This window comes from Salarias fasciatus, chromosome 13 (assembly GCF_902148845.1).
Source record: "Salarias fasciatus chromosome 13, fSalaFa1.1, whole genome shotgun sequence".
Taxonomy (NCBI): Eukaryota; Metazoa; Chordata; class Actinopteri; order Blenniiformes; family Blenniidae; genus Salarias; species Salarias fasciatus.
This window is the reverse complement of record NC_043757.1, coordinates 2,362,497-2,375,021: the sequence shown is the minus strand read 5'-3', so window position 1 is coordinate 2,375,021 and position 12,525 is coordinate 2,362,497. Positions and strand designations below refer to the sequence as shown.

The window sequence follows — 12,525 nt, the reverse complement described above, 5'->3', positions numbered from 1 at the left end:
ACCGTCTGATTACACTAGAAAGCATGGTGTAAACAGGGCCAAAGCCGCCCTTTGGAGATAATGGAGACCTTTGACCCCTGAACATGTTAAACTGCAGGCACAGATGAAGATAACTTATCTGACAGCTGGAATCAAAGTCAAACATCAAAGTAGTCTGGTAAAGAAGACCACAAATGACCATCTTTGATTGTCACTGTGACGAAGTGCTGATTTTCAGTCTGGTTTGGGCTTTTCTCTCTGCTCTGTGGCATCAAAGAAAGAACCAGATTGAAGAAGTAAAATCCAGTTCTAAAACTCCAAACTGAATGTTATCATAATATTATTTGTTGAACAGCCTGATAAGAACAGAGAGTAGAGTTTATTTTGTCTTTGCTGGACATCGTTTTGCTTGAGGCTGATTCCTCAGATCTGCTCAGATGAGGATGAACGAGTGAGAACGAGTGGAGGGTTGGATGATCGGGTGTGAGAGAGTCAGCAGGACGGTGGAGACGGAGAGTCTCCGCCATCCAAACGCCAATTCAACCGCTCGTTTCTCAACCCTGAGGAAAACACGCAGATGAAAGCAAGAAGAAATGTCTTATTAGTTCTGAGAAACGGCCAGCAGGAGGCAACAGAGTGCCAACAGTGAATGGAGGGCTCACACACACACACACACACACACACACACACACACACACACACACACACACACACACACACAAACAATCACAGCAGCAATGAAGCTCCTTGCATTTCCCCACAAATACGTTATTTTTAAATAACACGGTCAATAAACAGAGAAAACCTGAATATTCCACACGAGCAGAGGAGACGGTGGGACGGAAAAACCAGAACCAGACTCAGAGGAGACTCTCTGCAGAACCAGACTCAGAGGAGGAGACTCTCTACAGGAAGAGACGTTATGGAAACCAGTTCTTTTGGCCCATTCAGGATTTCCGTGTGGGCATGGCGCGAGTTGACCTGTAGGACATAAAAGTCCTCATCAGAGGGTTCTTGGGGACCGGGGAACCCTCCCCGGGACCCCCCTGCAGTGGCCTGCCTGTAGGCCGGTCTTGGTGACCATGCAGACTGGAGGCATACTGACCACCCCGGCTGTCCAGGGATCTGCCAGTAGCAAACGCCGACTCTGAAGAAGGTTCATGCGTACGGAATGCATCGAGACATCGCAGAAGAGTGGAGGCTAAATTGATTAGGAGTACTCGTGCATGCAGCTTGTTTGAAGACAGATGCACGGACCAGTGTGCATGTGTGGAACGCGCACCAGCATAGATGCAACATGTCATGGATGGAACCGCGTCCCCAGTCTCAGTCTCTGAGACGAGCAAAGCTGAAACCATGGAAGAACCTTTTATCACCACTTCACCGGGAGGTTTGCATGTTCCTCCTCCTGAAGCAGGAACATGCAAACTCCAAGCTGTGGTTTCACGTCAAAGCTAAACTTTCTTCTGTTTCTTAGGGAATTTTGCATTCCGGAGAACTAACTTTACTGGAAAGACCAAAGTTTCCCTGTTTCAGAATCTAAAAACCCAAGATGTTCCATACATTATTCATCCTTCCTCCATGTGGCACCAATGCGCTGCCACATCCAACCCACGCCTGACAAAACTGGAGTAAGCGCTGTTGAACACGGCGGCGGCGGCGCTCGGCTGGAGGAGCGCTCGCAGTCCAAGACAAGGTGACATATTTGTTCCTGATTGGCCCGGACTGAGCGGAACGAGCAGCTCACTGTGGCTGACTTGTTTTTGCAGAGCATCCTTCGCTCGCCCCCAGGTTTTCTGGCAGCTCCCAGAGCCGCCCCCCCTCCTCCTCGCACCCCCCTCGCTGGGCGCCGGTGACAGGGCTGTCGGCGGGGGGTTAAGCTGTGACCCAGATTCCTACGACAGTCTTTGTCCCGGATGAGGGAGAAGATCCTCCTCATTCATCCCGCTGAGGACCGACTCGCTCGCTGCTGTGAATACAGTGACGGGGGGTGGGGGTGGGGGGTGGGGGGGTGGGGGGGGGGGGGGGGGGGGGGGGGGTAAGCGAGGGAGGGAGGGAAAAAAGTGACTTTGAACTTCTTCCACCAAACATCATGCATTATGGATTGTTTTGGGCACTCATGCAGATGAGGAGCTCACAAGACATTTGTCGATGCCGTTATTTGTTTGTATGGTTTCAGTTTTTGGCTTGACTGGATTCGGCGTTTCCTGCATCAATAACACGCTTTTCAAAGGACGAGTGCGAGTACGAGTCCTAACCTCTGACCTCTGACCTTTAGCTACCTGCAAATACCAAGAACCGCCCTGAGTGCTTTAAAGTAGGTATGAAACAGGCTTTATGACATTTAGTAACTCGTAACAAAAGGTTGGGACTCGTACCTCTACACCCCTCACTGCTGCCCTGCTCCAAGGCCCTGGTCCATACGTTTGGACTCTTTGTCCCCACGATGTCTCGAGTCCCTGACACAGTATTAAGTCCCAACATTGTGTATAAAACCTGTTTGCACACACACACACACACATACATGTGGTTGTGTATTTGTGCATCTTTTAAAGTTTAATGTCTCTTGAAAAACAAAATTTAGAGGGCCCCTGCCTTTTGGGCCGTGCACACACACACACACACACACACACACACACACGCACGTGGGTGAATGTGGGAGGCGTTCTCAGTGTTGGGTGGGCAGCTCCTTGCCCCCCGCCCCCCGCCCCCCCCCCCCCCGCCCCCCCGCCCCCCCCCCCGCCCCCCTCCTCTATTCAGGTCTTCTCCCTCTTTTATCCAGAGCTTGTGGCCCCATGTTCTCAGAGCGACTCCGAGCCGAGGAGCGTCACATGGTAAGACCGGCGGCCTCCACTCCTCTTCCTCCACACAGCCGAAATACACCAATATCACAGTTTATCAGGGCAGCCAGGGGGCTGCTGTGGTTCTCCGATGACTTATTGATGAGGAAGAGCAGGGAGAAAGAGGAGGAGGAGGAGGAGGAGGAGGAAGCAGTGCTTTAAAGAGGATTATTGTTGTTTTGGTGCCGGGTGTCTTTGTTTTCCCTCTAGAAACTCCTGGTGTGTAACCAGACCGAACGTTTGCTCTTTTCACAGCGTCGTGAAACAAACTGAACCTTGAGATCACTATAATAGAAATGATTTCTCTGAACTCACTCTGTATCCTGCTAGTCAACTGAAATAATCATGATTGTGTCCATTTTCAGGGATGCAGCCCAAAGTAGATTTTCACCCATAATTTAGTCTGCATTTTTATAGATCAACTTGACTCTTAGAGCTGACAGCTTCAGATGTACACTTTGGGATAATTTTTGGAAAACTAATGAAGAACAAATACCTGAAAACTGTCTGAACAGTTCAGTTCGCTTCCAGTTGAATTGATATTTCAGATTAAATCAGCTGAATTTGATGTTTCAAGTCTCCGGGTGGATTTTAAGTCAATTTATTTAATGTTTTGCTGAGTTTTCTGGATTTCTTGGACCTGGATCTGGATGAGTTTGGTACTACTCCATTGATCTGGTTTTCAGCTGCAGTTCGGGCTTCGGTCTGGTTGTGGTGGGTCCAGTTCTGTCCTGCAGGACCAGACTCAGAGGAGGAGATTCCTGCTGTTCCAAATGGAAGTCAAGACAAACAGGCAGATTGTGAGGAGGGATTCAAACCCTGGTTCAGGCGGGGGGCTGGATTCCAGCTGGTCAGAGTTTGGACTTGTCCTTGTTAGCAGGTTTAATTCCGGACAGGATTGCGTCTAGGTTTTTGTGTTTGTGTTTTGTGTTTAGACAGATGCTTGGTTGTTGTTGGACCTTGTCTGAACGTGTTTCTGGCTGGATTTGGTCTGACTACCTGGTTTTTGAACGTTTTTTTTTAATTTGGACTTGATTGGGCTCTTCCTCCCAGCGTACGACAGGTTTGGGACGGATTCTAGACTGTCTCTGAACTCTTTGTTCGATGGTCTTGGTCTGGTTTCTATGGCTTTGCCATCGTTTCCCATTCTTCTTCTCAGTGGTCTTCCTTGATCCAGGATTCAGCTTAAGTTTAGCTTATCAGGTTCGAGTTTTAGTCCGAGGCTTCAGATGGGATTTGTACCTTGCAGCTGTTCCGACTGATCTTCACTCAGCCTGACTTGGACTGGGTCTGGATTGTGTTTAGAGATGAACCCAGCTGGTTTTGGATAATCCCTTTGTTGTTGATATCGGTTTTGTCAGACAGGATTATTCTTCTCAGGTTAAGACAGATTTAGAACTTTGGGGTATTGAGCTTGCTTTTGAACTGGTTCTCGTGTTGGTTGAGACCGTTTCTTATTCTCTGGTTTGTCAGCGCTTGAGAACTTTCAGCCTGACTGGTTTCAGCCTGGTTCTGACTGTGGGTTTGTGTGTGGACAGGGTTCTTACAGTCATGGCCACGGTTCAGACGGGTTTAATCCTGGTTTCAGACTGGTTTCTGTTTGGTTTTGGCTGTTGCTTTGTGTGTGGACAGTAGGGATGGGTACAGCATTCGGGTCATTTTTAGGTACTGACTAAATTTTGACGTTACTAACAAACACCGATTCGTGTAAACTCAAACGGAACCATGTTTCAGTACCTGAACTCTTCCTTGGGACTATGAGGGAGTGGAAGAGTTGGCGATTTTCCATGTGGGACAAGAACACAGCATTTCAGGCACGACAGCGGAATGACGTCAGTGGCCGAGTGTTCAGTCAGCAGAGTACTATGGCTCATAGAAAGTGCTCCAAATCACGGCTCCACTTTTTAAAATGCAATACAGATTACACTTGCTGTGGTGAGAATACTTAATAAGATCTAAGATACTTAGAATCTTAGGAAGCTCCTGGTTGAGAGAAAGATTTTTCTCAAAGCTGAGGAGTGCCGCATTTTACGCAGCTTTAGATCTACGGCTACAAACCCTGCATTTGGCACCGTTTATTTATTGCTACATAAACACACAAAAGTACAAAAATTGGTACCGTTGAGTACTGGTACTGATTCCCAGGTAGCAGGCATTAGTACCGTATCAGTTCAAATGGGAACCGTACCCAGCGTACAGGGTTCTTCCAGTCTGGACTTCACTTCAGACTGGTTTAAGACTGGTTTAGGACTGGTTTTGGCAGTTGTTTTTCGTATGGACAGGGTTCCTCCAGTCTTGGCCTTGGTTCAGTCTGGCTTCTCACTAGTTAAATACTTTATGTCGAACAGATTTTGGCCTGAGACTCAGATTAGCTTTCTGGCTGTCTTCTGAAAGGGTTCCCTGGTGGTTTTTGTGCTCAGTTTTGGCCTCGCCTCACACTGGATCCTTGGGGTTCTTTGGCTCGAGTTTAAGCTGGTTTTAGCCTCGTTTCAGAGTGGTTCTGACGTGTATTTCGACAGGTTTTATCAGGGTTTTCAGGACAGCTTTGGTCTGAATCCAGAATGATTTTTGACGGCTTTGTTCGTGAGGAGATGTTTTTTGTTGTTGATGGTTTTTTTTTTTTGTTTTTCTTTTTGCTCCATGGATTCACTGTCAAAATGACTTCAGGGTAATTTGATTGAACATTTCAAGGTTTCCATAGGGACCGATGGTAAAGCTTGAAGATAAACTTTTCAGCATTTTCCCCTTTTTTTGTTTTGTTTTTCTTGCTTTATCCGTTTAGTGTCATTTGGCTTATGAGGGAATCTTCTGCATTGTTGACAAAGTAAGGATGCTGTTTGGAGATTTGAAGAACAGTAATAAGAATGACGGGAATATTAGATTGAACTGTTTCAATCAGTTCACATTAAGTCACAGCAGTCTCTGGGAGGAAGATGCTCTGTAGTGCAGATGTTCATAAATGTAATCGCTCACTAATGCGCTACTGTCAAACGTAGTGTAGTTTGAGTAACTCTAAAAACAAAAAAAAATCTTTATACATCAACTTTGGGCTGCGTTTACTCAACGTTTCAAATGAAAATTCATTGTTTGTTGAATTTCATTTAAGAAAATTTGTAAAGTAACATTTTGAAAAACATATCCGTTTGTATGGAAATGATGAAGTTAGCAAGTTGGGCCATAAGTTGGCGCTGTGTAACGTGACTACGTAAAGATTAAGAATGGGAGAACACGGACATTCATATGGACAGAACACCAAACTGAACTGTTATTAGGGTTCATTGCTTGAGTTTAAATTCCTCTCTCGTAATGTTTGGAATAGTCTTGACCTTCATTTGTACTCATTTTAGAACTAGGGTAACTTCAACCTTTATAGGGAACTCTAGAAAATATTTCAGTTGAACATTTTAACCTCAATCTCTTCTTCATTTTTATAGAAATATTCACGGATGTTATGAACAAAAGTTCAGTAAAACGGAGCAAAATTTCAAGTTAAAAAGAAAGTATTAAGAGTATTTAGGTCCCGCTATATTTTTCCCAATACATTGATCAACAGGATTTCCTTTAAAACGATGTGTTATTCACATTAAATGTGCCTCACTGGACTCACTGGCTGGATGTTTTAAAGGAGGACCGTAAACAGGAGAAATCTGACCGATCAAGTTTAAGCACAGCTAGTACCAGTTCCAGAATCAGGGATCGGGTCCAGTACTGCACAGAACACTGGCAGCTTTCAGCGACTAAATTCCTGAAAACAGTTTTAAAAACATGGAGAGAAAAGGTCAGTCAGACCCTCTGAGGAGAATTAGTGAAGCTCGGCTGGTTTTCAATGAGAGTGCGACACACTCACATCCTGCTCAGTGGACGAGACCTGATGAGGAGGAACTCACATGGACGTCTCCTCCCTCCAGGAATCACACTGATAAACTGGTTTAGGGTAAAAAGTCTTGTTGGCGCCGACGTGTCCAGATGCTAATTTCCTCACAGTGTTCGACACTCACAGACAAAGCCACCTTGAGGGCGTCGCTTTAAAGGATGAAACATCAACACAGCTGCTTCCACCTGCAGCTGAGAACCGATGAGAACCACCAGCATCACCTGACCAGAGTTAGAAATGATTTCCAGGGAGGAGCTACTGGAGCGTCGCTGCTGTTAGCCATGTGGAGTCAGTGACTGTCGGGACTAACAGAGTGACTGCAGCTCCAGGAGTTCCCTGTAACTTCAGCTGACGGCCAGATTGTAGAGCATCTTCCTCCTATGACGAAGACGCTCTGTTGTCTTCAGTGTGTTGTGTTCAGATGTGTTTTAACCCTTTGGTGATGTGAGCAATGCTTTGTCTTCTGGATGAAGAGGGTATTAAACCATTTCATTTCAGGGGCCGCATACGGTCCAGTTTAATGTTGAGTGGGACGGACCGTTAAAACTGTGTCTGTAGGAGCTTTATGTTGAAACCTGAACATCTTTCTTTGTTACGGTGCAGTTTATGAGATGAAAATTTCAATATTTTATAACATTTGCTACTCAAAATGACTCAAATCTCAACTTAAAGGCAGTTTTAATCATACCCATCATGGGCCCGATGTTTGACGCCCCTGGCATAAAAGGTGAAACGTCCTAAATGAAGAAAGCAACTCTTCCTCTCCTTCATCTCCGTCCTCAGCCACCATGACCGTCCCGCCACACCGCATCCTCCTCCTCCTCCTCCTCCTCGTCCCCCTCCTGCTCCTCACCGCCGAGGCCAAACGCCAGCCGGGCCAGGAGAAGCCCGAGAAGCCCCGCCAGCCGCCCCCGTCGCCCCCGCCCACCTCCAGGAGGCCCCGGAACCGCTCGGTGCCCGGCTCCGGGGAGCTGACCACCAAAGAGGGCCACCGCTGCACCTGGCAGACGTCCGGCGAAGGTCTGGTGAGCCTGCTGGTCAACTGCAGCGCCGAGACCGAGGGGGAGCTGCAGAGGTGAGCAACACCTCCGCCCATTGCTGCGACCGCTATGCTAATGCTAATGCTAACACGACAACAATACCATTTTGTCACCTGAGTAAGAGACAGTTACTTTTTCTAGTAACTAATTACTTGTTAGTTTCTGTTTCATCACTGTCCTAAAATAATTGCCTGTATCCTTTTTTTTTTTTTTTTTTTTTTAAGTCTTTCAGGAAACACAAAAAAGAAAGAACCAGTCAGAGTCACCCTCTGTGCCCAGGCCAGTATTCAGCTGCCACTGGAGAAGCCTCTCACATGCAAATAGAAGTAGGACCAATGTTCTCCAGCAGAATAATGTCCAGATCGTCCCACTGCACCACCATCTTCTCTTCTCCCCTTATTCTAAAATCCAAGATTTTAAAGAAAACCTGATCCACCCTAAGAGCCCACCTTCATCTGTTGCTCTGTGGTCCAGTTCTAATGGTCACTAACCACGGTCGGTGCCCCAACTGTGGTTAGTGACCATTAGCGCCCCAAAGCCAAGTCATAAAACCATTTGGAGACAAGCTGTAAACAAAGTGTGGTCACACTTCAAAAAATCAAAGTTCTCCACTTCAACTACCAGTGGTCATAATGATCTGGCTCATTATTCAGGGAAAACAAATGTTCTTTTCTTATCACTACTGTTCAGTTTATCAGGGATCTCATGGAGGGAAAAGAATTGGAGTGGTGATTTAAGAAGAGCAGGGTGTCATCTGCATACAAATGTAATCACAGGAGAGCGGCATGTAAAGAGATCAGGACGATGAACTGATCGCAGGAGAGCCTCCATGCTGATTACTCAATTTCACACACGGACAGCGTTCCTGATTGTGATGGCTGAAGCAGGATGAGCCACTTCGGAGCGTGGGCAGATAGATGAAGGGTATGAGGAAGCGTTCACACCACAACGGTTTCAAGTGAAAACACGAAAACTCCGGAAACGCTCGGGTTCTACTCGGATTGTAGTCCCGACTAGAAGGACTGCAACTGCGCATACACACATGTGAGGAGTATAAAGCTGCGTTCACACCGCCAAATGATTTCCGCGTTTTTGCGTCCAAATATAATTGAAAATAATGGGGAACACGCGACGAAACATGACGTGTTTTCGCAGCGCGTCGGGGCGTTCTTGTGTCGGCGACACGATTTTGCGGCCAATGCTGAAGTTGGGAAATCTGAACTTTTGACACGTTGCAATTTTGCGGTAAACCAATCAGAGAGCGTCTCCATGGTGACGTAGGTCAGGGAGCGGGGACCGGGGAAAGCGACACTGGCGCAGCTCCTGGAGCGAACGGTAAAACTCACCAAACTCCGACCGTCTGTGGATAATATCGTGCACCCAGGCACGACGTACCGTCCGCCAAAGGCGTCGTTGTCTGGCTTTATTAAGCAAATACCACTCGCTCAACAGGGTTAGCCATGATGCTAAGCTAACACAGTAAAAGGTTGGAAGTCCCGCCTTCCCACCACAGATGTGTCGCGTCAAAACGTGCCTCGGGGGCCTGGCGTTGTTCAGCGTTGCACCTCAAAATTGACACGCGTTCTACTTCTCGCGTTTTTGCGCTTTTTGACGCAAAATCGCGTTTGGTGTGAACGCGGCTTAAGAACTGAGGCTCGGTTTCCATGACAACATTGTAGCATTTGTACATCAGTTCCCAAGATGGGACTTCTGTAGTTCCATCTCCGTGGAAACAGGCAAAAACATAACTTTACGGAAACTCTTCTGAGAGAAAAATACAATCAGGATGTGTTTCCAGCTGAGGCGTTGTGGTGTGAACGGAGACGACCCGGCCGTCTTCGGTCCTCCTGACCCGCTGCTGGTTTCTGCCCCCCCCTCCAGGTACTGGTGCCGCTACGCCGGTAAACCCGACCTGTGCCAGGCCTACGGCGTGAAATCCAGCCAGTACTGGAAGCAGCTGGTGGGGAAGCTGAAGAAGAGGCAGCACGCCTGCGACGGGGAGAAGGTCCTGAAGGCCAAGACCTGCAAGAAGGCGCCGGCCGAGGCCCACATGAAGCTGGCCCAGCGCAGCGGCGAGGACGAGCGGCGGGCCGGGAAGAAGAAGGCCGGAGGGGGGGGGGGAGCCGGCAAGGCGGAGAAGAGGAAGAAGCAGGAGGAGGAAGAGCAGGAGGAGAAGAAGAAGCTGGAGGACAGGACTGGCTTTGAGGACGAGGAGGGGCTGCTGAACGACATGGCGCCGGTGCAGAGCTACTGCGGCGAGGGCTGGCACTCCGTCTGCTCCTTCTTCGTCCGCTTCTTTGAGGGCTGAGGAGGGAAATCCAGCCGCCGCCGTGCGAATCCACAATCTGACCACAGCAGCCGAGGAAAATCCCGTCTTTAGAGTCGTAGCCGTTCTCACCCGGGCTCCAGAAAAACCTCCGTTCGTAATGTTCCTGCAGCAGCGCGGCAACCCGGAAATCTCCGTCCCACCAAGCATTAAACCACCGCTGCCATCCTCTCTGAGCGAGCCTGGACTGACCAGAACCGGAGGATCGGCCGAGTGTTTCTGTAACTCTGTAGCCGTGAGACGTTTAATGTCGCTGCTCTAGTCGTGTTTTGTCCTGTAGAGACCGGAAGCGTCTGTTTAGAAGGTGTAACAATCAAAGTCCGTCTGACTAACAGATGAATTAAAGTGAGAAACAATCAAAGGCGGCGACTGTAGTGACTGTAGATCCACTCTTCATGGTTTCTAACATCTTTTGATCAACTTTTTCAGTAACTTTTGTAAGAAACTGTTTTTCTGTGTAACCTGTAACATTTAAAACGTGATGTTAACAGTTCTCTTGGAATATACAATAAAATGCTGTAAAAAGCTGCTGTTTTCCCTCCGTTTGGTCAACCAACTTCAACACATTTATATCAGAAGCATATTATTAAAAAATCAACCGTTTCATGGAACCACATGTGGTGAGTTCAGGTTCCTGTTCTAACAGTGGCACCGCTGTGATGAGTTCAAGTGTCTGTATTAATAACTGTACCGTTTCTGGTGTGTTCAGGTGTTCCTAAGAGAACCAGACACTTTGAGTGGACTTTAGGTCTCTGTGACGGCAGTGGGACAATTTGTGGTGAGTTCAAGTGTCCATAATAGAAATGGGACAGCTTGAGGTGAGTTTAGGTGCCTTTAATAAGGACATAATGGCTTTTCTGTTGCTCCATAAAATTACCACACAGAGAAAGGGGAAGTCTGTGTTGAGTTCAGGGGCTTGTTTTACCAGATAACACAGTTTGTGGTAGGTTCAAGTGCCTTTTAAACTAGAGTCTCTTCTAGAGATCAAGCAACTTTTAGTCTTTTGAGCAACTCTTTGAAAAGAACGGCTCATCAAAATCCGGCTCCCTTCCAAGAGCCACGAAACCCATCTCCGGTGGTGCGTTCAAATGTCTGATACAACCGGACAGTTTGGGGTGAGTTCAAGTGTCAAGATTAAGAATGGGACACTTCAGTGGTGAGTTCAGGTGTCTTTGGAGGGTTCATGGTGTCTCCTCTCTCCTCGGCCTCGGCTTTCTGCTCCGGTGAGAGTTTTTCCTCCCGAGTCGAAGAGAAACTCGTCTGAGCTGCAGCTTTAAAGACGCACCGCTGAGCTGGAACCCTTTCCCAAGGACAGAAAAACAGGGACGGACGGGACATTTACAGAGTCCGGACACCGCTCAGCGGTTACCATGCCAACCACCAGGAGGTGGAGAGAGAGAGAGAGAGAGTGTGTGTGTGTGTGTGTGTGTGTGAGAGAGAGAGAGAGATTGTTTGGACTAAGATCTATGGCAGTTTGGCAGCTGTATGGAGCTGCCTGCAGTTTGTAAATAAAAGGGCAGTATGAACCCGTGTGTGTGTGTGTGTGTGTGTGTGTGGTTATTTCACCAAACAGATGTTTAGATGTTCATAAATCTGTTCAGCAAGAGTTTATAGATTATAGAGCCTCTTCCTCCCTCTAGCTGTCCCTCACAGTGCTGAGAGCTCAGCCAACGCTAATGCTAATGCTAATGCTATCACTACGATAACACAGACTCCAAGTGTCTCGTTACTCCTTTCTAAAACTAAAGGAATGGGGACTGAAGACGTGTCTCTCTTCAGATGAGCTGGACGTCCTGAAGAGCAGCTGGTCCATCACTCCGTCCTCCATCACTCTGTCCTCCATCACTCTGTCCTCCATCACTCCGTCCTCCATCACTTTGTCAGAGACGTGAAGCGTCTTTCTTCCCTTCTTCAGACGCTGCACCGACCAGGCAGCCTATAGTGTCTCTATACCAATCCCAGCTCTCAGGCTCTCCCTTCAATCGGCCCCCACATGCAGGGAGTGGAGTGTGTTGGAGTGTGTAGGAGTGTGTAGGAGTGTGTAAGAGTGTGTTGGAGTGTGTTGGAGTGCACATCCATCCACCAGGTTCTGAACACTAAAGATTCAATAAGGGCCAAATCAATCACATCATCATCACCACTGGGCTGAGAGTCCTTCTACTGCGCGCACACACACACACACACACACACACACACACACACACACACACACACACACACACACACACACACACACACACACACACACACACACACACGCTGCAGGGCGCAGCATGGGTCACATCCTCCATAGACCCGCTCTCTAAGGCCCCCCATGCGGGACGCTGGCGGCCTGCCGGAGGGGCCTGGAGCTCAGCGAGGGTCTGGCAGCTCCCCTCCTCCGCTCCATTCACGCCTTTATCCACCATCTTCATTTCTCCTCTCAGCTCTCTCTCTCACACACACACACACACACACACACACACA

At 48.0% G+C, this 12,525-nt stretch overlaps 1 protein-coding gene across 1 annotated transcript; it reads left to right on the top strand.

Annotated features, from left to right (window-relative positions):
* The first annotated feature begins 2,734 nt into the window (after positions 1 to 2,734).
* On the top strand, positions 2,735 to 10,045 carry fgfbp3 (fibroblast growth factor binding protein 3). Its single transcript, XM_030106467.1, has 3 exons — positions 2,735 to 2,813; positions 7,477 to 7,768; positions 9,615 to 10,045. The coding sequence occupies exons 2-3, from the start codon at positions 7,482 to 7,484 to the stop codon at positions 10,039 to 10,041; spliced, it is 714 nt and encodes a 237-aa protein (XP_029962327.1). The 5' UTR covers positions 2,735 to 2,813; positions 7,477 to 7,481; the 3' UTR covers positions 10,042 to 10,045.
* Positions 10,046 to 12,525: the final 2,480 nt, after the last annotated feature.